At 40.2% G+C, this 24,441-nt stretch overlaps 1 protein-coding gene across 1 annotated transcript; it reads left to right on the plus strand.

Annotated features, from left to right (window-relative positions):
• Nucleotides 1–682: 682 nt before the first annotated feature.
• Nucleotides 683–24,027, plus strand: TMCO5A (transmembrane and coiled-coil domains 5A). Its single transcript, XM_043981295.1, has 11 exons — nt 683–717; nt 2,351–2,503; nt 3,260–3,383; nt 4,780–4,830; nt 8,398–8,475; nt 14,624–14,680; nt 15,356–15,415; nt 16,097–16,161; nt 17,957–18,032; nt 21,691–21,734; nt 23,829–24,027. The coding sequence occupies exons 1-11, from the start codon at nt 683–685 to the stop codon at nt 24,025–24,027; spliced, it is 942 nt and encodes a 313-aa protein (XP_043837230.1).
• The last annotated feature ends 414 nt before the right edge of the window (nt 24,028–24,441 follow it).

A 24,441-nucleotide genomic window follows, 5' to 3' on the forward strand; every position in this document is an offset into this window, starting at 1 on the left:
AAGGACCAGGGAACCTTTTCCCACTTGACTCTGGGCTAAGAAACATTGTCTTAACTTCTCTGACGTGTTGTCAGAAAGAGGATGCTGTGTTGCTACCAAGAGTACAAGATTATGGATGCTGGGGTTAGGGGAAGGACAATAGCCAGTGTTGTTTACCCAGACCCTTAAGGAAAATCATATATATCCAACCATGCCCACACTCTAAGAGCCTTTAAAAAATGACTGGGCCTAGAGGAAACCAGGGCCTAAGAGTAATTCCTTCAATTACCTATGCTCCACCTATTCTTTTTTTGTAAATTTTCATGGGAATTTGTTAGTCATGTAATCAATGATTAGATCTTGTGTTTTATAGTAATGTTTTGTTTATTCAGAGGTCAATGAAACCAACTTGCTGGTGGATGCTTAGGCCTCCCCAAAGAATAACCTTTTTTCTGCATAAACTGAGGCACAGAAGCAGAAAAAGGCAGAAGAGAACAACAATCTAAGAGTGAAGCTAGGAATCAGGAGACCTGGAGTAATCATGGCCTAGATCTGGGGGCAAGAGGGAAGTGGGGACTGGTGGCTCTAGTTTTTCCCATATCTATTGTAATTCTGGGATAGGTATTCTAAGAACCAGCATGAGATCCACTTCCCCATTTCACTAGCAAACATCTATCTCTATTGATACTTTAGGAAACTGAGGATGGAAGAAGAAGAGGAGCAGACCCTGTTGGATGAGTGAGTAATAAGGACTTAATCTCATTCCAAACTCTGCACTAGGTGAAGTTGTCTCTGATGTGTTTGCCTCCTGTTTCTATGCACATCTCTCTCCTGCTCTTGCCTCTCTGGTGGCCTAGCACCCTAATGCTGCCTGTACCATTGCAGTGCCTCACCCAGGCCTTATCTATACCCCTTCATACTACCAAATTACCCATTCCCTTCTCCCCTCTTTCCTTTCTAAAAACTCCAATCCCTTCAGTAATGCACTGTTGGGGCCCAGTTCCCAAAGTTCTGAGGAGAGAGAATTAAGTCACTAATTCACACTCAGGTATTAATAACTCCAGAGTTTAATGCAATCACTCCTCCTAAGGATCCATGCATTTTAAAAGACTACCTGGATCTTTTCACAAGTTCACCAACAGTGGATTAGCATCCCAGTTTTCCCACAACCCCTCCAAAAACCAATATTTCCCCTTTTTGTTATATTTGCCACTCTAATAGGTGTAAGGTGATATCTGAGTTGTTTTAATTTGCATTTCTCTAATCAATAATGATCTAGAGCATTTTTTCATATGATCATTGATAATTTTGATTTCTTTATCTGAAAACTGTCTGTTCAAATCCTTTGACCATTTGTCAGTTGGGGAATGACTTGCATTTTTAAAAATTTGATGCAGTTCTTTATATATTTGAGAAATGAGGCAAAGACACATCCCCTAACCCTAAGGAACGACTCTATAAATAGTCAATGCCAGGGAGATTGATGAATATCATTTTGAGACTGATAGTCCTCAGATAATACCATCTAGGTGGCCTCTTAAACATAAAGCTAATCTTTGAGGTAAGTAATGCTCAGGAAGAGATTCTCACCATAGCATTATTGCAGTACAAGCTCTGCCACCTATCTGGGAAGGAAGAAAGCACAATATTGGATACTGAATATCCCTAATATTGAAAAAGCAATTTCAGGGGCAGCTAGGTGGCACAGTGGATGGAGCACTGGCCCTGGAGTCAGGAGTACCTGAGTTCAGATCCAGTCTCAGACACTTAACACTTACTAGCTGTGTGGCCCTGGGCAAGTCACTTAACCCCAATTGCCTCACTAAAAAAAAAAAAAAAGAAAAAGAAAAAGCAATTTCAGAAAACAAATCCTGCCTTCAGTTTGAATCCTTTCATATCCTTAATAGACCCTTATCAGACTAATCGAAGAGACTTTTTATAGAGAGGAGAGGGGAATTTTTTCTGCTCTGGAATAATTTGGAGAAGGCTCAGAAAATATTCCCCTGGCTATGTTGGTTAAAAGAGACTGGAGGGGGCAGCTAGGTGGAACAGTGGATAAAGCACTGGCCCTGGATTCAGGAGGACCTGAGTTCAAATCCAACCTCAGACATTTGACATTTTCTAGCTGTGTGACTCTGGGCAAGTCACTTAACCCTCATTGACCTGCAAAAGAGAGAGACAGAGAGACAGAGACAGACAGACTGGAGCATGTTAAAAGAATAGGGATATGGGTTTGTGTGTGATACCAAAGGAAACAGACAGATGGATAGATGGATGCATGCCATGACTTTGGAAATCTTTCTGACTCTATTATACATTATTGTTCTCTGGTTATCTGTTCCTTATCAATTTTTCTGAATGGAGTCTACAGGTCCTCCCAAAAGATGGAAATCCTACGTTTGGAACAATCCAAGAAAACCCTAAACAGTTTGAACATGGACCTTGAAAAGGATCTTCAGAGAATAGATGAGGCAAACCAGTCTCTTCTATTAAAAATTCAAAAGGAGGAAGATGAAAACAACAGGTAAGGGTTTGGGGTTGAATGAGATTAAGGGCATCGCTCCTATTGATGGATGGGAAGATAGATGATGGAGATGAGGAAAGGTCTCTTTAAGTCTCCTTCTCCAGGAGATCAAACTCTATAAAAGAAAGACCCTCCTCTTCATTCTTTTTTTTTCTTTTTGATCCCAGGTCTCGCTATCTTTCCCTAGCTAAAAGTACAGTGGCCACTCATAGGCCCAATCCCACTATTAATTGACATAAGAGCTTTGACTCAGTCTGTTTCCAATCCAAACAGGTTCACCCCTCCTTAGGCAGCTTGATAGTCTCTCCCAAAGGCTAACCATATTGGTGTCCAACTTACTGGAAACACTCAGTACCTTTAGTTCTATTGAAGCCCAGAATACCCAAGCTCAAGAGGTCTGACAGTCTATGGACCACCACATGGGACCTTCCTTGACATTCTTCAGTAAATGTATCTGTAGCTTGATCCCTGAGAAATTAAATGTTTTAAGTGCTTAATGTTTTAAATGTTTGGACATTTGTTCATGTTAACAAAGATAATCTTTGCAAGCTGAGTTTGGTGGCAGGTGGGGGTAATGGAGGAGTTAGGCGAACTCAGGGGGCTTCTTATTTTTCCTGCCCCTTAGTGATCCAGAAAAGGATACATTGCCAATCTAAGGGGTCCCTGTTTGGTTGTCATTATAAGTCTTCTCAGCCTAGGACATTAAAAGTAGCCAGTTATCATTCCTCACGCGATTGCCCTTGTGTTGTTATACAGGTTAGAAAGTGAAATTGCCCGATTAGCACAGCTAGCAGAAGAACAGGAGAAGAAGGAGCTTGAATATAGCCTATCTGGCAAAGAGCAGTACTTGAAAGAACTGGAACAGGAGACATCAAAACTAGTAAGGAGGGGGCAGCTAGATGGCGCAGTGGATAAAGCACCGGCCCTGGAGTCAGGAGTACCTGAGTTCAAATCCGGCCTCAGACACTTAACACTTACTAACTGTGTGACCCTGGGCAAGTCACTTAACCCTGATTGCCTCACCCCCCCCCAAAAAAAAAAAAAACTAGTAAGGAGGTGGCTGGCAAATGGGGGACTTCATTCCTCATTCTGTGACTCTTTCTCTCCCCAACCATTCCTGAAGGCTCTTCTCCCTTTTCATGGCTCCCATGACAGGAACAGTTAGTTAACAGAGGGGAAATCACAGTTTTTGTAGACACCAAGAGAAAGAAGGTAGGAGAAAGGAGCTGCATTTGCCTGTGAAATTATTTAAGATGGAAACACTGTAAGAGCTATAGTGTGTGTAGGGGGCAGCTTGGTGGCACAGTGGATAGAGCACCGGCCCTGGATTCAGGAGGACCTGAGTTCAGAGCTGGCCTCAGACACTTGACACTTACTAAGCTGTGTGACCCTGGGCAAGTCACTTAACATTCATTGCCTTGCACAGAGAGAGAGAGAGAGAGAGAGAGAGAGAGAGAGAGAGAGAGAGAGAGAGAGAGAGAGAGAGAGAGAAAGAGAATGAGAATGCACTATAGTGCATGTGGTGAGACTTGACCCTATAGTCAACCCATATAACAGATATGCAGAAAAGTGTCCAGAGACTAGATCAAGGCTTCTTAACCATAATTTTTGTCTGATGAGCCCCTTTGGTAGTTATAGATTCCTCAGGGGCAGCTAGGTGGTACAATGCATAGAGCAATGGCCCTGAAGTCAGGAGGATATGAGTTCGTATCCAGCCTCAGACACTTGACACTTACTAGAAATGTGACCCTAGTCAAGCCACTTAACCTTCATTGCCTCAAAACATCTAGGGCTAGGGGACAGCTAGGTAGCACAGTGGATAGAGCACCGGCCCTGGATTCAGGAGGACCTGAGTTCAGAGCTGGCCTCAGACACTTGACACTTACTAGCTGTGTAACCCTGGGCAAGTCACTTAACCCTCATTGCCCTGCCCAACAAAAACAAAAACAAAAACATCTAGGGCTATCTCCAGTCGTCCTGATATATATCTTACCACTGGACTCAGATGGCTGTGGAGGAGACAGAGTGAGTCCTTGCTGATCCCTGATCCAGATGATCATTTATTAGGTCCATTAAAGTGGGGGTTCCTTTTTTGGGTGGTATTGATCAGGTTTAGATAGCCCTTGAGCTCCCTTCCAATGCTGAACTCCTGTGATTCTATAAAAAAGCTATTAGTCACAGGACAAATTCCAAGGAAGTATCAATATGGGCAAAAGGAGAGAAAACTCAAATTAGCACAGCTGGAGGCACTTAACCTTCTCTCCGTCTTTTCACAGGAAAAGATCAACGAGGCTTTGACCCAGGGTATAGCAGCACTTAAGAATCAGGTAGGGCGTGACTCTGATGAGCCCAACATGGTTACTAATGTCCCCATAGCAGCAACCTTCACCGAACAAAAAAGACACCACAAAGTGGTGACTGCAAAAGAACCCTATTCCTGAAAGGGGGCTATCATCTCCATCCCTTTGCTTAGATACTGGCATATGAGGCAGCACAGTATAGTGGATAGAGTGTTGGCCTTGGAGTCAGAAAGGCCTGTGTTCAACTCTTGCCTCTGATACTTACTCACCAGAGCTGTGTGACCCTGGGCATTACTGTTTCTCAGAGTCTCAGGTTCCACTTTGTAAAATACGAGTGATAATATTATTTCACAGGATTGCTGTAAAAATGACATGAGTTTTTATACATCTATATACATACATATATACATATGTGTATATCTATGTATATATTCACATATATGCACACACATATATATATATAGTCCACTTTGCAAACCTTAAAACATTATATAAATGTGAGCTGTTATTATTTGTTTATGGGTGCTAACATACTTTGTAAATAAACCCTTATACCTAGACTGAGGCTCATTATGGTAAAAGATAGGTAAGAAGTAGAACTATCTTTGAAATGAATGAATGAGTGTTAAGGAAATTTGGGGAGAGGCAGCCTGGTTTAGTATATAGAGCCCTATATTTGAAGACAAAGGAACACTGGGATCAAATCCCAGCTCTTTCTCCTATTACCAGTATGACTTTAAAAATTCACATAACCTCACTAGGTCTCAATTCCCTCATCTGTAAAAAATAATAATAATAATAATAATAATTAAGGAGTTGGACTAGATGACCTCTAAGGTCCCTTTTCAAATTCTATGACCTTTCAAGAGTGTCCTCTGTTCTATGTATTCCAGCAGATACCCTATTATGTTTTCCATACAGGAGAGTAGATAAGGCCACATCTAGAGCAGGGTGATCTAGGCTCTGCCTCAGAGTAAAAAATTACCCAAGGAGAGCAGATTGTCCCCTGGGTGGGGAAATCTAAAGACCTCATGACAAACAAGTATATTCCTCTAAAGGAGGAGGCAAGGGTGAAGGAGGCAAGAGTGTTGTAGCCTAATGATGAAGTGGGGCAGACACTGGTGAGCTGTTATCTCAATGACCAGGAGGATCTAACACTGGGGATGATGAGAAGAGAGGCAGGAGGAGCAACTTAATTGTGTCCCTAGTTCCTCAAGTTGGGCAGTGCTCAACCTCTACCCCAAGAATCTAGAAGGAGGGCAGGTTGGAGAATGGGGAGTAGCAGAATGAGTGATGAATGCCATTAGATGGTACTTGCCCAGTCATTTCCTTCCTAGTTTGATTTAGCACTGGGAAAGGAGACCTGACCCTGGCCCTGGCCCTGGCCCTGGCCCAGACCCTGGCCCAGAGAGTTGATCCCTTCAGTGTAAATAGTGGGCAACCCCCCAGGGGGCTGCCTTGCAATATAGATCACCATCCAAAGCGAGGACCATTATGCTGCCTGAGGATTAGAGAGATTGTCCTTCCCAGTACTGGCATGGACAGTAGCCTTCCTGGGAACATCACAGTCTCCCCAGTGTCAGGAACTTCTTTCTTTCCCCATGAAGATTTTTTTTTTTGGTCCTGCCTGGCTTCTTAAAATTTCTCCAGTTTGGAAACTGGAGAATGGGCAGAAGGACAAGGTTTAAAATATGAAGATGGGGAGAGGAGCAGAAAAACTTCCATAAAAGAAAGTCATTCTAAGATAAATACCCGCTAAATTCAGCCTAGAGGTGGGGAAGTGCTGGTCTTTCCAATAGAGTTTGACTGTAATGAGCTGGTAAATAGGGGAGTCAGCATAGCACAGTGGAAAGAAAAATGGATTTGGATTCAGAGAATCTGGCTTAAAATCCAGGTTTTACCATGAAGGTATTACCTGTGTGACTTCGACAAGACATTTAACTTCCCTTGGCCTCTGAGGGGTTGAGGGGGTAAAAGGCAACTTCCGGGATTCTGGAATTAGTTTCCCAGATCTAAGAGTTCTCTCTAGCAGCTCCGTATTGTCTTTCCTGGGGTCTAGAGGAGGCTAATTTTAAAAACCTAGCTGAAATAGCATTAGTCTCAGAGCCAGAGGAACAGGGTGTTACCCAGTGCTCTAACCACACACCCCCAAACTCTGGGTCTCTGTTTCCTTCTTTTTCAAATGAAGGACATTGGTCAAGGTGGTTGGTTGCTTGAGTCCCTTCTGGCTCTGACATCATATGAGGATCAGGACTCCATTTGACTCCACCCTAACTCAGTCTCAGTTTCCTTAAAAAATAAATTTGCCTTTCTCAATGTCACCTTAGGCAAGTGACTTCCCATCTCTAGGGTCTCAGTTTCCTCTTCTGTAAAATCAATTAAAGCAGAGCAGTGGTGTCAAACTCAAATAGAAATGGGTCCCTGAGGGTCACATATTGACTTAGGAAACCACAAGTTATTATTTGTGTTTTATTGTATTTTTATTTATTTTGTTAAATACTTCCCAGTTATATTTTAATCTGATTCTGGCCTTGGTGGGGAGTATTAAACTGCATAGCCCCAAGGGGAGTGAATTTGACACCTCTGAACTAGAGGAATCCCTAAGTTTTCCAAACTCTAATATGATACTGTGAGGGGGAGGCTTTTTTTGGGGGGGGTGGATTTCAAGCCTTCTTTCGGTTCCTTCCTCAAAAGCAATAATCTAGTTGCTGTTTGTAACCTTCCACTCAAACCACTCCACCCCCATTTATTAATAAGGCTTCTTAGATGTTAAGTGCAAAGGAACAACTAATTTTCTTTGATAACTAGGTCCCAAGGTCATTTTAAATAGGAAAACGCCTAATGTTCCTCTTCTCCTAGATGAGATGAGAGAAAATATCTGCCTCTATTCAGCATAAGTCCTATAATATCCTGGTGTCTCTATCTCCCCTATCTGAGATAATGGTCATTCCTTTTCTCCTTCCCCTACCAAAAAAAAAATCTTAGGGTGCCTTTTGTGCCACATTCCCTGGGCAACCTTTTTGGAAGTTCTGGTTATGGTTCTGCCCTTGGGACAATTTCACAAGGGAATTTTAGCTCTCCTAAGGATACTTGGTTCCCAAAGGATTCCCAATTTCCCCATCGAGGTTCTTCCTTCAATATTCTCCATTTATAGAATGTGTCGGGATGACAAAGGAACATACATTGGATTTAAAGAAATGACAGGAAAATCCTTCACGGATCAAATCAAAATGAGCTGATCTGAGGTTTCCTTGCTCTCTGAGATGGTTGACCCCAACCCTGGGTGACTTAGAATGGATTTGAGGTTCACGTTCAGACTTAGGATGGATGTGAGGTTCAAGTTAAAGGGTGTATCTGACGTGGCTAGCATCAACTATAAGGCCCAAAAATAAGGAAAGGAAGAGATTGTGCTGGGCTTCCTAGAACAAAGTGGAGAGAGACATTTACCACTATGATTCCTATTCAGGACCTCCAATACTCTTCTGCCCACTTCCCCTCCCCCAGCAACCATGGGGAAACTCAAGAGCCCATTAGCCCTGCATAGGACGTTTGTGCATCTCATTCAGCTCAATATACTTTTATGTGAAACTACAGCTTTCAGGGAAAACGCATGAGCCCAAAGCATTTGAGCCTGAGGAAGAAATCTTATCGGAATCCCCAGAAGTGGCAAAGGTGAGTGAAAATGTATTCCTGGGACTGCTTAGGTTTAGGGACCTGCTAATTTCCTAGGGGCCAGATCTCAAGGTCAGCACAAATCCACACAACTCTGAACCCTGTGAACCAAATGAGCCAAGAGCTTACTTACCTGTGATCTTAGTTTCAAAATTCCAGCCTAAAGCCGAATTCCTTATTCTAGCTTCCTTCAGAGTTGACCCCTACCTTTTACTCATTCATTTAACCAATATTTGTTGTGTGACCTGAAATTGTTTTAAGTATTTATTGAATAGCTTCCTATAATAATAAGAGCACATAATTATATAGTTTTAAGGTTTGCATGATCTACACTAAGGCTTAAAAGGACTGAGACCTGCAGGTGCCTTTCCTAATGTAGCCATGTAGATCCTTAGAAGTGTCAAGGCTTGTTTCTTACACTGTCTCATCAGATCCTCACAACAACCCCAGAAGTTGTTCATAACAGAGGTATTGGCACATCATCCAGCACTTAACGTAGTGCCTGGCACATAGTAGGCTCTTAATAACTGCTTATTGATTGACGATTGATTGATTGATTGATTGTCCTCAGAAGGTACAGAAGAGCTACAATAGGCTGAGAGTATTCAAGAGGGAGAGATCATTACGGGCTGGAATGGCTGGGAGAGGCTTATTGTGAGAACATAGATTTGGATCTAGAAGTTCCAGATGTTGGAGGCAATCTAGTCCAAACCCATACTTTTAAAGATAAAGAAATGAAGACCAGAGTAAAGTAATTTGTTCATGGTCACACAGGACTAAGTGGCAAAGCTAGCAACTGAACTCAGGTCTCCCAACGCCAAATATAGAGCTCTTTTCATGGCATATTGCTCTCCTGGAGAAGGTGGGAGCAGAATAGTGTTGTGAAGAACAGTCAGGTTTGGGATGGTTAAAGAGAGAGCAAGAAGAAGGCCTTCTGGATAAAGGAACCCAGTGTAAGAAAGGGACCAGGGGCAGCTAGGTGGCGCAGTGGATAAAGCACCGGCCCTGGATTCAGGAGTACCTGAGTTCAAATCCGGCCTCAGACACTTACTAGCTGTGTGACCCTGGGCAAGTCACTTAACCCCTATTGCCCTGCTAAAATTAAAAAAAAAAAAAAAAAGAAAGGGCCCAAAGGTGGAAATGACATGAACTCATTCGTCAAAATGCCAGAAAGACATTAGAATTTTAGAAGTCTTTCATAACGTCATAGATTAAGGTCTGGGTGAGGCTCCAAAAATCAGTTAATCCAGTGACCTCGATTTGTAGATGAAGAAACTAAAACTCAGTAGATTGAAGTGATTTGTTTGGGATCTCACTGATAGATAGGTAATAGGCCAGGAGTTGAACCCAGGTCCTCTGATTCCATGTCCAGTGCTCTTTTCATTGAGCCACACTGCCTTCTGGGGTAAGAAGTATGTGTGGGCAGAGTTGGAAGGACTGGAGCTGGGCCTGGATGATTATTTGGACTGAAGATTATTTGGATGGGCAAAAGGGAGGGTAATATACATGCCAGGCAAAAGAACATAACATAAGAAAAGACAAAAAAGAGGTGAGAATGACAATGTTCACTGGTTATAAGGAAATGACCAGAGTCTTTCCTAGAATCATTATTTGAGAACTACAGGGGACTTCAAAGATAATTTAATCCAAACCTCTCATTTTATAGATGGGGAAACTGAGACCTGGAAAGGTAAAGTGACATACCCAAGATTACACAGGTTAATTACTAGAAAGAATTAGGATTTGAACTCAGGTCTTCTGATTCCATATCCAGTGCTTTCATTACTAAACCAAACCAGGAAGGGGCCCAGCTGAGAAGTACCAATATGGCAGGGCTCTCACTTTGAGGTAAATAACACAAGGTGCTCTAGGCCCTTCTGTGTCTTGGAAATGAAAATTTTGGTATGTGGAACCTTAGAGTCAAAATGGAATCTTAGAAGTCATCTAATCCCAGACTCTACCCTGTACAGAAATCCTTTCTTCAATATCTCTCATGTAGAGGGATTAACAAGGCCCCCTAGAGTGTTTCTGGTCACAAGAAATCAGAATTGTCTTCAGAAATGGTCAATAGGGGATGGTAGATAGGTTTTCTTCCCTTCTACTATCTCCTGAATCTGACTATGAAATTTCCCATTTTCCATCAACAAGAAACAAAAGCCATGCATAAACTATGCATTGCCAAGCATAGTTTCTAGAAATCACCAAGTGAAATGAAAGGATCACAAAATCAGAGATTTAGAGCTGGTCATTTACCTCAACTCCCATTTTAAATATATAAAAACTAAAGCACCCATAGGTTAAGCCATTTGTCCAAGGTCACATCATAAATAGAAAAAAAAGGGGGGAGAGGAAGGAAGGGAAATCTGACTAAAATGACCATTCTCTTTCTTTCCTCAAGTGTCTGATGAAGAGGTCAGCCTTCTCCTTTTGGAGGCCAATTCTTCTACCTGTACCCACAATCCCAACCCCTCCCATTTGCCCTCTACTATCTCCCCCATCTGCCATTCCAAACTTCAATATCCCCGATTCCTTCCCTGCTGCCCACACATGTTCATAAGTCTCCCTAGTATTTACAACACTCTCACAAGATCCTTCCATCCGCACTGGTTATCATCCTATCACACTCCCTTTCTCAGTCACATTCCTTGAAAAAGTTTTTTAGCACGTTGACTCCCATTTCTCACTCTCTTTCTGGCTTTCTAACTCACCACTCAAGCGAAATCACTCTCTCAAAAGATGCCAATGAGGGGCAGCTAGGTGGCGCAGTGGATAGAGCACCAGCCCTGGAGTCAGGAGTACCTGAGTTCAAATCCGGCCTCAGACACTTAATACTTACTAGCTGTGTGACCCTGGGCAAGTCACTTAACCCCAATTGCCTCACTGAAAAAAAAAGAAAGAAAAATAAAAAAGATGCCAATGATCTCTAGACTAGAAAATCTTAATGGCCTTTTCTGAGTCTTCATCCTTCTTGTCCTCTCTGCAGCATATTCTTGGATAGTCTTTCCTCTCTGTTTCTTTTCATGACACTGCTATCCCATTATTCTCTTCCTACCTGTCTGATTCCTCTTTGGTTTGTCCATTCACTCTTTCATGTCTTACCACCAAAGTTAAAAGTGCAAGGGGAGGAGGGCAGGTTATGAAAGGCTTTGGATACTGAACAGAGGATTTTATCTTTGATTAGGGAAGGTGATAGGGAGTCACTGGAGTTTAATGAATGGTTGGTAGTGAGAAACGGGGTGGGATGTGATCAGATTTGCACGACAGGAAAATCAGTTTGACAGTTGAATGCATGATAGACTAGAATGAGCAGACATTTGTGGCAAGGAAGTCAACCAGAAGGATATTTCAATATATCCAGGAATAACAGGATGAGGGCCTGCACCAAAGTGCTGGTAGTATAAGAGGAAAGAAGATATATGAGAGATGTTTTGAATGTACAATCAATAGGACTTGGTAACAGATTGGATATGGGGGTTGAGAGACAATGAAGAGTCCAGGATGACACCTAGATTTCTAACATAGGTGTCTGGGAGGATGGTTGCAACCTTAACAGTAATAGGGAAGTAAGGAACAGAGAAAGGTTTCAGGGAAAAGACAATGAGTTCTATTTTGGATATGTTGAGTTTAAGATGTTTATGGGACCTCCAGTTTGAGACATCCAATAGGCAGTCATAGATGTGAGACCAAAGGTCAGGGAAAAGGTTAAGGCCAAATAAAAGGATTTGGGAATTATCAACATAAAAATAATTGAATCTATGGGACCTGATGAGATCACAAAGTGAAGTAGTAGATAGGGGAAAGAGGAGAGAAGAGAGAAGGGAAGGGAAGAGAAGGAAAGAGAAGGGAAGAGAAAAGAGGGCCCAGGACAGAACCCTGAGGGACACCTATGAATAGAGGGAAAGATCTAGATGAGGATCCAACCAAAAAGGCAGAGGAGGAGTGGTCAGATAGGTAGGAGGAAACCTGTCTCTCACTCCCTTGTCCAATCCAGCTGAAAACAGAGTGTGAAGAAGAGTTGACTATTTCATATCTGAGTGACTGGGAAAATAAGTAGTGGTTACCACTGACAGAAATAGTTAAATTAGGAAAGAAAATTAATAGGCTAGTACGTTGTGGAGAGAAAGTTAGAAGCTAATATTCAGGGAAAGGAGAATAAGCTAAAGAAAAGTTGGAAGAGATGAATAATAGGATTACACAGTAATAGCAAAACTGAATACATGAATTTATAATCATAAGATTAACAAACAATTGAATTTATTTATAGGATCTGAATCAGGGTTGTGGTGGAGCCAGTTTGGACTGGCTCACATGAGCAGATTGTTAAATTTCCAATGGGATCATTTACATCTTGAAAATTGACAAACCGAGGCAGCTAGGTGGCATAGTGGATGAAGCACTGGCCCTGGATTCAGGAGGACCTGAGTTCAAATTCGGCCTCAGACACTTGGCACTTACTAGCTGTGTGACCCTGGGCAAGTCACTTAACCCTCATTGTCCAGGAAGGAAGGAAGGAAGGAAAGAAAGAGAAAGAAAGAAAGAAAGAAAATTGACAAACCTACAAATCACAAGTTGATTTATTGTTTTGTCAATTGTCTTGACTTAAAGTGATGGAGAAAATGTTTTAAACGCATATTAAACTTTTCTTTTTTGTAATTTTTAAATTTATTTTAGACTTAGATATAAAATGAGAAAAGAAAAAAGAAGCATTGCAATGTACACAGCAGAACATAGAAGATTCAATATAAAACAAATTTCCATTTCAAGAAAATCTATATAATAAATATTACACATTGTTTTCAAATATGCCCAACTTTGCTTCCTTGTTGGTTTTCTTTTGTTCTCTGCTGTGTACTTTTTAGTCTGTTAATTTCCCCCCTTCCCTCCTCCCAAAGAAGGCTGCAATTAAATATGGAGAATACATATATACACATACATACACAGACACACACATATATATACATATATATCTATAAATATATATACACATACAACCATGCACATATATTTAAGACCATACTATGCTTATTTCTACTCATCATCTGTTTCTTTGATGGTAAATAGAATCTTCCTTCACAAGTCCAAGTCTTTCTATGCTTTTCTAAGTCAACCAGCTCATCATCTCATATACCACAGAATATTCCAACCCAATCACATCCCATCTGAGAGACTGTGAAAGTTTTTTTCCCAATTTCCTTCATTCCTTATATTCTTGGCTACATAGGTCTTCTTTACACAAGAAAAATTTAATTTAAAACAACTGAAATAATCAATTTTATACTTCAACAATGCTCTTACCTTATAATATAGTTTAAGGTCTGAATCTACTGAAACTATTTCCTTTAGATTTCCTTTCTGGTTTCTTTGACGTTCCTGACCTTTTGTTCTTCCAAATGAACTTTGTTATTATTTTTTCTAACTCAGTAAAATAAAATTTTAGTTAATTTAATTGTGACCACATTGAGTCTGTAGAGTAATTAGATAAATTTTTCATTTTGAAAATTATATTGGCTTTACCAATCCATGAACAATAAATATTACTTCAATTATTTGGATCTGAGCTTATTTGTAGAAAAAGTGTTTCATATTTATGTTCAAGTAGTTCCTGTGTGTTTTGGCAGGTATACACTCAGGTATTCTATACTGTCTAGTTATTTTAAAAGGTCTAAAACAATATTGAGAATATTAAACTTTTAAAAGTATGTCCTGATTTTTTTTGGAGGTCCAGTTTTACCAATATATTCCTGGGCTAAAGTGACAACCCACCCCCCTTTATCAAAAAGACTTCTAGACAAATGGACATACATCACAATGTCCTTTAAAGAACAGGATTTGGATTTGGAATCAGAAGACCTGAGTTTGAATTCTGATTCTTTAATTTATTATCTTTGTGACCTTGGACAAATTAGCCCACCAACTTCTCTGAACCTCAGCTTTCTAATCTGTCAAATAAAAAGTTTAGATTAGATGCCACTAAACTCCCTTCTCTCTGTCTGTTATACTCTCATCCAATATCCTCTGTATTTCTTATACTTCAAAATGAAGAACCTGGAAAGTAATTAGTATACAGTTTTAGTTTGCCAATTGAGAGAATCATTCATGTTTCTACCATTATCCTTGATGAGTTCCATACCTCCCTTTTTTTCCATAGATGAAAATACAACAGGCTGAAGTCTCTTTGTCCGAACAGGAGAAGGAACTGGCTAAGGTAAAATCACTACCTTTCCCAAAGCAGGATAGAAGGGAACAGCAGTGAGCTAGTGAGTCAATAAACATTTATTAAGAACCTACTGCGGGGCAGCTAGGTGGTGCAGTGGATAGAGCACTGGCCCTGGATTCAGGAGGACCTGAGTTCAGATCAGGCTTCAGACACAACACTTACTAGCTATGTGACTCTGGGCAAGTCACTTAACCCTCGCTGCCCAGCAAAAGAAATAAAAGTTAAAAAAAAAAAAAGAATCTACTATATGTCAGACACTATGCTTATCTTATCTAATCCAGCATATATAACTAGAGAGATATAGAAAAAAGAATAAAGAGAAAAATTCCAGTCCTACTTTCTCTAAAAATTGTCTTATGGGATAACTTCTAGCTCTATATTCTCTCCTTGCTCCCCTCACTCTTCCTACCACCTTACTGAATATAAATGATTGCAAGATCATTGCCCAGTAATGTTTCGTAGTTACTAAGTACTCAAAATCAAGTTCTAAAAGGAAAAGCAAGTTTTGCCTTTTATAAAGAGAATTTTTCCTGAAGAGGGAGCCCAGAGACACAATAAAAATGCAATAACAGCTAAAGCAATGGTTCAGGACATAAGTAGAAATATTATCATTCTTGTATCAACTCAAAGGAATAAATTTAAGATGGAATTTTGGCCTTCCAGGTACTGGATGAATACGAATCTGTACAACGGCTCTGTGAGTCCCAGGCCTATTGCATAAAGGTACAGCTTTTTGGTACAAGGGCACAAAGTCAGAGAATGTACCAGAGTTATGTTCCCCCATGGCCAGATCAATTTAAATTCATGAAGGTGGGCATCCACCAACCTCCATACCTTCCTGATTCCTAGCAATCCCTCCCTTGGGTCTTCTCCCCAATCCCTTAAAGGAACAATGGCCCAGTTACTTTATTTTCATCTCCCCACCCTCACGATCCCCAACCCAACCACCATCAAAGTTCTCCAACTTTAGAGGGGGAGGGAATGGTTAAAAGATGAGAACTTTGGGAAGGCCATAGACTTATACTACAATTTAATGATCCACATGGTTTGTCTGAGAGCTAGTATATTATAGTGGATAGAAACCCACTCTGAAATTGGGAAAACCTGGGTTCAAGTCCTGCCCATGACACAGATTGGTTGAGTGACCTGGGCAAATCACTCAACCACTCAGTGCCCCAGGCAACTCTCTCAATTATAGATGCAGAGCAGTTGATGGTCTGCATTCATAGGAGGAGTTCACTTGTTCAAAATTACTCAAAATTAACTTGTTCAAAATTTAAACCAATAAAATCACAGGTCTGATTCACAACAGCTACAATTCAAACAGCAATGACCATAATAATTTTATTAAAGCATATGAACCTTCCAATAAGTGATGGAAGTTTCCTTTATTTCTTTTTGAAGAAATATCAAGAAGCCCTGAGGAAGATGGAAGAAGAAGTAGAGAATCGGTTCCTTGAAAGAGAAGTGTGAGCTTTAGAAAACCACCATCTGGGTTTTAGCAACATTCCCAGGAACTTGATGAGTTTGGGACAACCTGGGACAAATTATATATTCCGCATGCCCTTTCCTAACCAAAGTCAAATAGGCAACAATTCTACCTGTCCATCCAATGTAGGTGGATATCTGGGCTCACCATCACAATTGGAGCAGACTGAATCCAGCACATTCAGTCCCTTCTCCCACCCCTTCCAGAAAGGAACAGGAACACATCTCTCTTCATTCTTTGTTATGTGATCAGTGGTTTAAGTTTGTATTAGGAGAAAATCTCACTATAACCCATATTCTCCTTGGGGGGTTGGGGGTGGGATGATGAGATCATAGATTTAAGAGCTATCATCCTACTGATGAAAATTCCCAGTATCATTTTCTGTTTAGAAATTATGATGGGGGCAGCTAGGTGGCACAGTGGATAAAGCACTGGCCCTGGATTCAGGAGAACCTGAGTTCAAATCTGACTTCAGACACTTGACACTTATTAGCTGTGTGACCCTGGGCAAGTCACTTAACCCTCATTGCCCTGCAAAAAAAAAAAAAATTATGATGGTACTTTAAGCAAGATAGTGACATAAACTTTACTTTGACCAGTCCTTTCATTTTACAGATGAGGAACTGAGGCCTAAAGAAGTTAGATGACTCAGCTATAGGCACACAGAGAAGTTTTAAGTGGCTGAGCCAAGACTCTAACCAAAGTCTTCTGCCACCAAATTCAGTGCTCATGATGCAATAAGTCATTGACAGGGAACATTCTATACTTAAAAAAAAAAGCCCTTAGACTACAAAATGCCCTATCCCCAGTACATGGAAATTCTATATAAACAAATACCTGGACAGAGTCTAAGCTTTCCATTTCTGCAGAGCTCAGGATTATTCGGAGCATATAGATCTCTGCATTAAAAAAATTATTAAGATCCAAAGATAAGAAAAATGTTCCTTAGATTTATGAGAAGTGTCCAAATAATGAGAAAATGACACATAACAAATAGAGGTTAATACAGTAGTAATTCTTTCAGAGCTCTCATTTTTCTGATTCTGCTTGTGATGTAGAATGGGAGCCATAGCAGATGCCATACAATCCTATCCTGATCAAGTGTCCTTTTAGATTTTATTGGGCCTGGAGCTGAAAGGGACTTTGGAAACATCCAATCCAATACCTCAATTTATTCATAAGGATACAGGTTCGTAGGAAAGAAGTGAATTGTCCAATATCATATTGTAGTAAGTAGCAAATCTGCAATTCAAAGCCAGGCCTTATTTTAAGAGTGATAGCATGATGTAGCAGATAAGGGTCTGGACTTAGAACTATAAGGACATGGATTCAAATCCTGCCTTATATGCTTACCAGTTGTGTGATCCTAGGCAAGTCATTTAACCTCTCTGTGTCTCATTTTCCTTATCTGCAAAAATAGCAAGGGGATTAGATGTAATGGGCTTCAAAAGATCTCTTCCAGCTCAATATCCATGATCCTATGATTCCTAGCTCAGTGTTCTTTCCACTACCCTGAACCTCCATTCAGATTGACAACTCACAAATCTGAATTATTCAACATCAAAGTAGGTCACGCACATAAAAGTACCAATTGTAACATAATCAGGAAATAGAAATCCAAAGTCTACTTCATGTTTCCCAACACCTTCGTTGGGTATCAGGTTATGACTTAGCTAAGAGAGCCCTATGAAAGAAAGATGGTTTTCCTTAACTACCATGATATAAATACCTTAGTGTACCTTTTTCAGTCCCTTTCTTGTGGGTTTTTCCATCAGATCAAAAGTCCTAAGTATATCCTCTCAAACAGCAAGACGAGGGTTAATGCTGGTGGATGACATCCAAAATAACGCGGTAAGCTTTTCCCTTCTTCATTAGCAAATATTTTTTTGTGGGGTGGGAGGTTGGTTCCCCAAAAAATCTCTTGTCCTACCAAATTTTTATACATGAAAACCAGCCTGGTATATTGGGTAGAGAAGTGGCATCAGAGCCAAGAAGAACTAGGTTTGAGTTCTGCCTCTGACACAGTGTCTGTATATATACAGAGAGAAAAAGGAAGGAAGGAGAGATGTAGATAGACAGATGGACATAGACACAGGCATAGATATAGATATATAGTTGTTATTGTTGAGTAGTTTTCAGCTAAGTCTGACAGTTCGTGAGCCCATTTGGGGTTTTCTTGGCAAAAATACTGTAGTGGTTTGTCATTTCCTTCTCCAGCTCATGATACAGATGAGGAAATGGAGGCAAACAGGGTAAAGTGACTTGCCCAGGGACACACAGCTAGTAAGTGTCTGAGGCTACATTTGAACTCAGGAAGATGAGTCTTCCTGATTCCAGGCCCAGCACTCCATCCACTGCACCACTTGTTTGTCTGCCTTTCTGTCTATCTATCTCTCTATCCATCCATCCATGCATACACACATATGCATACATGTATGTATAAGCATGTGTATATATGCATATGTGTATATACAGATCTACCGTATTATACACATGTATGCTGTGATGTTTAAAATCTAAATTGTGGTTGCCTTAAATCAGAAGCTTCAGCTCCAGTCTAGCCTAGAGTTCCAGCCTGGTTGGGTTCTTCCTCAAGTCCTCCTTCACGAGCCTGCTTTAATCAGGAACTCCCTCTCAAGCTGTTTGTGGAAGCTTTTTTATACATCTGGAACAGAGGCGGTCCTTACACACTGCTTCAAGGTGATTGGTTGGTGTCATCCAAATCCATTGTCTTTGAAGGTGTTCTCAAGTTGAGTTCACAGTCTAGTTTCTGAGAACAATACCTTCTTAAGGGATAGCCAGGTGTGATTACAATCCAATTAACTTGAAGTAGGCTTAATCAGCAGTCAATCACTCTCACTTGATTCAATCAGTATAGATTAATCTCCAGTTGGGTCTTTGAGTATCTGCTAAATCCCATTATTTCATCACAATGCATAAATGCATGTGTGCATGTATGCGTGCAACTTTATGTATGCATATACACAAATATATACATGTGTAAAATATGTAGGCAGCTAGGTGGCACAGTGGATAGAGAACTGGCCCTGGAGTCAAAAGGACCTGAGTTCAAATCTCATCTCAAACACTTACTAGCTGTGTGACCCTGGGCTAGTCACTCAACCCCAATTGCCTTAAACATCTGGAGCCATCTCCAGTCATCCTGATATATATCTTGCCACTGACCCCAGTTGGCTCTGGAAGAGAGCGTGAGGTTAGTAACCTTGCACAGCCTTCCCTCATTTGAATTCAATTCAGTGAAAGTCATGACATCACCCTGATGTCATGCTCCTCTTCAGGAATTTAGGACAAATAACAACAATGGTGTAATTATATAACATTAATATATAAATACATAAAATGTTTATATATATATACATACACATAAATGTATATGTACTTCTGGCATCCCTGTTAGAATGTAATTTCAGTAAAAATTGGGATTGTTTCATTCTTTGTACTTGTATCCCCAATGCCTGACACATAGTAGGTACTTAATATAAACATGGTTGATTGATTGGGTAACTCTCTTGAGACCATAAGTTGCAGGGAAGGAACCTACCTGCCTTCATAGAAGAAGCTTCCTCATCAGGAGTTTCCCCTACCACTTACATCACACATCCAATTCTTATCCCTGTGTCTATTCTTCCAATGCTAAACAGTAAGTCAACATGTGCAATACCAAATACAACCATTCTAGAATCCCCTAAATCTGACCAAAGAGGTCACCTAAGAACAAACTGTTTCTTTCTATTATAAGAAGCAAATCACAATCTAAAACAAAGTTGGCCAAGATGTAAGAGAAGGAGGGCTCTGGACAAGTAAAAATATTGATTAAAAATATACTGCACAAGGGGCAGCTAGGTGGTGCAGCGGATAAAGCACCAGCCCTGGATTCAGGAGTACCTGAGTTCAAATCTGGCCTCAGACACTTGACACTTACTAGCTGTGTGACCCTGGGCAAGTCACTTAACCCCCATTGCCCCGCAAAAAAGAAAAATAAATAAATAAATATATATATATATATATATATACATATATATATATATATATATATACATATATATATATATATATATATATATATATATACTGCACAGTACAGTTCTCATTCATATCCATCAGAGTGGTGACTTGTCAGTACTGGGAGAAATGGACCTGCTCTAGAGGTTAGCTTCTTAAACTGTGGATCCCGACCCCATATGGGGTCACATAACTGAATGTGGGGGTCGCAAAAATTTGGCAACAGTAAAAGGTTATGTATAGCTATTTTATATACCTATAAACCCAGGGTCACATAAAAATTTCTCAGGCCAAAAGGGGTCACTCAGGCAAAGAAGTTTAAGAAGCCCTGCTCTGGAGGGAGAATTAATTTCCCAAAGCCTGAGTTTTTGCCTCTAGAAGAACTATAATACTGGTCTTCCATGTTGAGGGCCAGTTACTATTATTTCTGAGCACATAGGGTGACAGCAGAGAGAAGGATAATGGTGTTTTTTTTTAAATAAGGAATATCTGCAGCATATGGGAAAGAAATATGTTTATGAGATTCTAGGAAGTTTTAGGGTCAAGTCTGAGATGGACCTAGTGGCAGACTTGGCTGAGGTTAATGGCTTGAGGTTCTCTTCTGGAAGTGATCTCTTCCTGGTTGGCCATTGCTCTGTTAGAGGGGATTATAGGAAGACACAATCCAGGATGTTTCTAAGGGTATTTGGGTATGTGTTAGATTTCCTAATGGGCTGAAGAACTGAACTGTGGATCAGAGACATATAGTCATTCTGGTTTTGTCGTTTCAGTAAATTGAGGGCAGAGACTGTTTTTTTATTTCGCCTTTATATTTGCCAAATGGCAAGTCTTATACTGTGAGCATTTAATTAAATACTTTTTGAATTAAATAAGTGGGTTTGCCTTCATTAGCTTCAATATCCTCAGCTCTAAAATTAGCGTCATAATAATCCCCCTTTCTACTTCACAGGCCAGTTATGAGGAAAATTCAGTCTCAGTGAAAACCTTTGAAAAGGAAAGTGCTGTAGAAATCCAAGCTACTACCATCACTATATTTTTTCTAGATTTCTGTCTTCTCTCTGAGACTAGGTGCCTACCACTTAGTTTCCTTTTGAGCTAATGAATAAGTTGACATAAGTAATAAATGTAGTTAGTGGAAACAATTTGGTAGGAGTGTGGTATAATTGATAGAGAGCTACTCTTGGAACCAGAAAGGATTTGAATCTTATGTCTGACATATTCTGACTGAGTGACCCTGGTACAAGGTACTTAGTACTCAACACAATACTTTAAAACTAAACTTCAAAACAGTTTTTGGTCTGCATTGGTAGAGGAAGTTTCCACACTGGAATATTTTACCATAGGAATAGCAAAGAAATCACAGGTCTAAAACCTGACCCCCCCCTGCACCCCAAAAATGATGTTTTCCTAGGGTTTGGGGGGGAGGGATAAATAAGTCCTAGCCCCATTTTGACCTGCTCACTGGTATCCTTGCTCTTCACCACAGGAGAAGATCTCTGTTGGAAGAAAGAGAAACCTCTTCTGGTACAAGTAAGTGAAAAATCTTTGTCAACTTCCTGGAGCCCCAGCCTACTATAAAGAGCACTTCTGGCAAACAAGGGAATCTAATGGGGGTGATAGAGATGAGACAGCCTTGTTAAAAAAAAAAAGTGGTAAATACAGTTAAGTTAGGAAGTATAATAGTCATGTAATCAATGACCAGATCTTATGTTGTACAGTAATGTTTTGTTTATTCAGAGGTCATTGGTAATCTCAACTTTTTCAATTTAGCAGAAAACCTGGAATGGAACCAGAAAAAGTCCTCTAAGCAGTCAAATTGATTTTACAAAATCCATTCACTAATACTCACACATAGAAGATTCCCAAAGGCCCTTACTCAGAGCCCATTTATTCATAGTTTATGCCAAATTCTAACATAAGTAGTTACCAGGTTTCCCAATAGATTAGAAAGCCATAAGTCAAAAGCAGGAGAAAAGCTGCTAAACATAGGCACATTGATATCAATAAGAAGAAACAGCAATAATCATAGTTTCCATTTATACAGCAGTTTGTTCAATTAAATTCAACATATTATTCACGGACACTAAATACTTTATATTCATTATCTCATTTGATAGCTAGCAGCAATGGAAAAGGCAGAAAATACTATTGAAAATATGGCATGAAAATTTAAGGGGCAGCTAGGTGGCACAGTGGATAGAGTGTTGAGCCCCAAGTTTCCTCATCTATAAAATGAACTGGAGAAGGAAATGGCAAACCACTCTAGTATCTTTGCCAAGAAAACCCCAAATGGGGTCATGAAGAGTCCGACATAACTGAAATGACACTGCATTATGAGAATGCAAAAAAGATGATTGTCTGGGGCCATTTAGTGTAGGCATAAATTGCATTCCATATCCCTAGAGCTTTTGAGAGGCAGCACCATATTACAGAATAGTATGATCATTGCTATTCATAGTACTTGGAGCTTAATAGCACTTTAAAGATCATGTAGTCCAACCCCTTCATTTTACAGATAAGGAAACTGAGGCCCTGAGAGGTTAAGTGACTTTCCTAAGGTAACACAGTGAGTCAATAACAGAACCCATCTCAAATCCAGATCCCCTTTGGTTCCAAATATGGTGTACTTATCACTATACCATGGGATTGAATTTGAAGTTCACGTTTAGGGTTTTCCATTTAAGATGGCAAGATAAAATATTTGTTGCTGATAATTATGATGATGTGATATGATAAAGAAAAATCCCCATCAATGCTTTAATTGAATACCTAAAGGGATAAGTTTCATTTATCTGCAAAATTTATTTGCAGATGACACAATCCTCCAGAGATTATAGGAAAATATTATTATTAAACTTATCCCTGAAGATGACTCCGGAAAGTACACTAAAAATGTATTCATAATCCCTGGATGAGGTCCCTAGTCTCTAGAGCTACTGGATACTGAAGGTGCCTGAAGAGAACTAATCATTACATAACTTAACTGTGATAAATGTCCAGAGCAGATACCCAACAATAACCCATATGGTGATTTCAGTACATGAGGCTACCAGAAAGGCTTCTCTTTGCCCAGCTTCTTTGTGAGAGTACTGGTTGTTAGCTAGGTAGGAGATTCCAAATCCAAAGAGCTGGGTTCTGCTCCTGACTACACAAGTGATCATAGTCTGACAGACTCTCATTTCTTAATGGTTCTTTGGTTCTAATACTCACAGGGATGTGCTAGAACCAGCTCTATATTTCATGAGAATCCATTGTTAAATTTTCAGTGTGAGCATTTATGCTTCAGACATTAGCAAGGCAAACATTACAAATCAGGACTCAATTTATTGTATTGTTGATTGTCTAGACTTAAGGAAATTATTGAGAAAATGTTAATAACAAAGATTAAACTTTAAAAGTATTGCATGGGTAAAAGAAAATTTTCCAAAAAGCCGGTTATTAAATATTTACCAGCACACCCCAATAACCAACTCCAATACAATCAAAAATGAAAATGGAGCAAGCAATATGATCAAAGATGAAAATGCCTTGACTAGTAGCCCAAGACAAGAACAGGTTCCACTCCTTTGATTCCAATGATCTATATGTCTTTGAGGAACAGTAACCCTGGAACTCTCTTTACAGGACTCTTGGATATCTCTTCTTTATAATCCTATTGTTCACCAGGCTACAAGGCTACCTGCTTTTCCATATTAATCATGTAAATCCAGATCTAATATTGGACACCCTGCCTAAGATGCTGGGCCGGAGCACCTTGTATAGGCTGAGGTGCTTCCTACTGCCATTTTTTACACTGGAGGCAGAAGATGTCTTGCCTCACTAATCCCTGTGTGTGGTATACTTGAGAGACAGGAGACAAAGCATGCCTGAGGCTAAGAGTGAGGAGTGGTCAAATGGAGGGAAGAAGACTGGAAGAGAGTCCCTTTCCCAAGGCCTGCTGTCCTGGTGACCTTCCCATCTAAAATTTTCCTTCCATGAGTTCTCTCCCCCCATAAAGAATTTTGTCATTAAGTTCTGGAGACTCTGGAGATACAATATGAGGAGCCAAAGTCTTATGGAAAGGGGTGGAGAGTAGGATGGGAATGGAGGGGCAAGACAGGCAACAGGAAATGACTACCTCCAAAACATCATGTGAATAATACATCCTCCAACATTCTCTTCTGTGTCTTTTCTTTACAATCTTATTGTCCATCTGGCTTTTCTATATTCATCTTGCCGAGCAGTGCTAGAGGTAGTC

Source organism: Dromiciops gliroides, chromosome 2, assembly GCF_019393635.1.
Source record: "Dromiciops gliroides isolate mDroGli1 chromosome 2, mDroGli1.pri, whole genome shotgun sequence".
Classification (NCBI taxonomy): Eukaryota; Metazoa; Chordata; class Mammalia; order Microbiotheria; family Microbiotheriidae; genus Dromiciops; species Dromiciops gliroides.

Coding starts and splice junctions, on each gene's coding strand:
- TMCO5A (XM_043981295.1), top strand. CDS start 683: ATGGAAGAAGAAGAGGAGCAGACCCTGTTGGATGA. Junction 718..2,350: donor GAGCAGACCCTGTTGGATGA/GTGAGTAATAAG, acceptor TGGAGTCTACAG/GTCCTCCCAAAAGATGGAAA. Junction 3,384..4,779: donor AACAGGAGACATCAAAACTA/GTAAGGAGGGGG, acceptor GTCTTTTCACAG/GAAAAGATCAACGAGGCTTT.